At 59.4% G+C, this 2,702-nt stretch overlaps 1 protein-coding gene across 1 annotated transcript; it reads right to left on the reverse strand.

Annotated features, from left to right (window-relative positions):
* Positions 1-535: 535 nt before the first annotated feature.
* LOC146203080 (uncharacterized) lies at positions 536-1,963 on the reverse strand. Its single transcript, XM_084602615.1, has 2 exons — positions 1,189-1,963; positions 536-594 (listed from the first exon to the last, which is right to left on the reverse strand). Exons 1-2 carry the CDS (start codon positions 1,961-1,963, stop codon positions 536-538), a joined length of 834 nt encoding a protein of 277 aa, XP_084458741.1.
* Between the last annotated feature and the right edge of the window lie 739 nt (positions 1,964-2,702).

A 2,702-nucleotide genomic window follows, 5' to 3' on the forward strand; every position in this document is an offset into this window, starting at 1 on the left:
TGCTTTTCGGTGGCCAGTTTGGCGGAAAACGTCACCAAGCGGTTCGGGAGATCTATAGTGGCACCGTGCTCACGAAGGAAGTCGATGCCAAGAATAACATCGCGAGAGCATTCGCGTAGAACAAGAAAAGTCGCGACAAATGTGTAGCCTCGCACCGTAACCCGGGCTGTACACATACCCAGTGGTGCAACCACATGTCCGCCTGCCGTACGTATGTCTGGTCCGTTCCATGGCATCATCACTTTTCTCAGTGTCCGTGTAAGCCGCCCGCTAAGGATAGAATAATCGGCTCCCGTATCAACTAAAGCACTGACCTCATTCGTGTCGACGATAACAGGGATGTCCAGGGAGACCCTGCCAAGACCAGGGCCTGCCGACATCGGTTCGGAGTGAAGTGAACGGTGTGGCGGCGGAAGCTGGACGGCAGTTGGCTGGTCGGCGTCGGGACGATTCAATGTCGACGGCACGTCGGAATGAAGCGAGCGGTGCGGCGGCGGAAGCTGGGCAGCAGTTGTGTGGTCTGCGTCGGGACGGTTTAGGCGACATGGCGGTGATCTCTGGTCGGCGATGCGGTCGACGTCGGGGCGATCTGGTCTGTGCGGCAAAAACTGGACAGGAATTCGGCATTCGACGTCGGGGCGAATCGAGCGGTGCGGCGGTGGAAGCTTAGCGGCGAATCGGTGTGCGGCGGCCTCGCCCCCAAAGGTCGCCGGAGCTAGTTTTCCCGAAAAGAACTCGAGGAACCACGGCGTCCAGAGGTATACCGTTGCCCAGAGGGCGAAGAGCGACGAGGCGAAGGCGAGCGCGACTCACGACGAGGAGAATGCGGCAGACTACGCTGGCGGGTGACGTACTCGGCGATGTCCTGAGGCCGGTGACCAGGCCGTGGACGAGGGATGTCGGGGGAAAATCCTCTAAGGCCCATCTGGCGATAAGGGCACCGCCGGTAGAGGTGACCTGCCTCGCCACAGTGGTAGCAGAGAGGGCGGTTATCTGGAGCGCGCCAGAGGTCAGTCTTCCGGGGCGCCTGGCGCCGATCTGCCCAGAGGGGCAGCGGTTCCGCAGCGTGCACAGCGACCTGAGGTGGCGTGTAAGGCGAAGGGGTAGGTAGCAGGGCTGGGCGGCATGTGACATCAGCATAAGTCATCTGCTGGGTGAAGCCTGGGGTTGGTAGTGGAACAACTGCACTGATCGGTGGCGTGAGTGCGTTCTGGACCTCCTCAGGGATGACGCTGGCCAGGGAAGCCACGCCAGGAGTAAATGTTCCATAAAGTTGCTGTAGCTCCTCGCGAACCCCGGTGCGAATGAGGTCGCGAAGGGAGCTCAGATCTGCCCCGGGATTGTAGTCTGTGCGGTCAGTCGGCGGTAGTGTGGAGATGGAATTCAGTGGCCGAGCATACTGACTGCATCGCTGCTGTAGCAGTTTCTCCATAATTACAGTTTCAACCAGAAACGCGGCGACGGTGGTGGGTGGGTTCCGCACGAGGCCGGAAAAAAGCTGGTCTTTAACTCCGTGCATAAGGTGCAGCACCTTCTTCTCCTCACTCATGGACGGGTCGGCGCGATGGCAGAGACGCATTACGTCTTCAACGTACATTGCGACCCCTTCGTTCGGACGCTGAACTCGAGAGGTCAGGGCACGCTCGGCGTTCTCTCGGCGTTCACTGTTGGCGTACGTACCGAGGAGCTGGCTTTGGAAGGCCGGCCACGTAGAGAATGTGGCCTCGCGGTTCTCGAACCATGTCCGAGCAGCGTCTTCAAGGCTGAAGTAGACGTTCCGCATTTTCGCAGCGTCGTTCCAGCCATTAAACGTCGCGACCCTTTCGTAGTGAGCTAGCCAGTCCTCGGCGTCTTCGAACTGCTCACCGTGAAATGGCTTAGGGGTACGTGGGGTCTGAAGAATGAGACAGGACGAAGGGGTGGAAGGGGCTGTCGTGGTATGGGCGGGCGATGTCGTTGCCATAGCTAGGGTCTCTTTGTCAAGAGGGAAGGCCTCGGGGGGGGGGGGGGGGGGCAAGCCTCGGAGCCGCCGGCTTGTACGATGGACAGGAGTGGTCACGAGAGGCGGCCGCGTCGGGTCGTCCGCAGAAGGGATCATCGATGGCACCTCCACCAGAGTCACGACTCAAGCCACAGAGAGCCGTGAGGTTGCACGTAGATGAGGATCCGAGAATAAGATCGGCTCCTAGTTCCAATCGCAGAGTCCAGCACCAGCGCGCCTCTCGAGCCAACAACCACTTCGTCGTCGTCGGCACCAAGCACAGCAGTCGCGCGGCGCTATGCACGTGGCAATATAAATATCGATATTGAGGCCATGTTCGTGTTACAGCTGGTGTGAGGGCAACCCCAATCCGGATCCTCCGTAGCGCAACCTCCTCTGCGCGAGTAAGACCACTAGGGAGGGTTACCGCACACGGTGGGACAAGAGCACGTGTGCGGCGCCGGAGGTGCTCCTTTCTTGTGAGAAGCAGAGTGGCATCACCCATAGTGAGGAAGCATGTCATTAATGAAGGTTTAGCCGCCTGGCGGGTTGCGGAATCTGCAGAGGTTTGCGAATTGACGTGGGACCCACTCAATTCGAATGGTTTGCGAGATGCGAGCCACCAGACGATGTATACCTTGGCAGATTTCCGGGCTGCGACTGACGCGTCGGAGCAGACGTATTGCTTGTAGGGCGTCGATGCGGATGACAATTTTGGCTG

This window comes from Amblyomma maculatum, chromosome 1 (genome assembly GCF_055883805.1).
Source record: "Amblyomma maculatum isolate TAMU_Amacu chromosome 1, ASM5588380v1, whole genome shotgun sequence".
Taxonomy (NCBI): domain Eukaryota; kingdom Metazoa; phylum Arthropoda; class Arachnida; order Ixodida; family Ixodidae; genus Amblyomma; species Amblyomma maculatum.

Bases quoted from the DNA above. Each gene is read 5' to 3' on its own strand.
- LOC146203080 (XM_084602615.1), bottom strand. From the start codon at position 1,963: ATGGCAACGACATCGCCCGCCCATACCACGACAGCCCCTTCCACCCCT. The intron at 595-1,188 runs GTGCAGTTGTTC...TTTGCCGCACAG, and splicing joins CGCACTCACGCCACCGATCA to ACCAGATCGCCCCGACGTCG.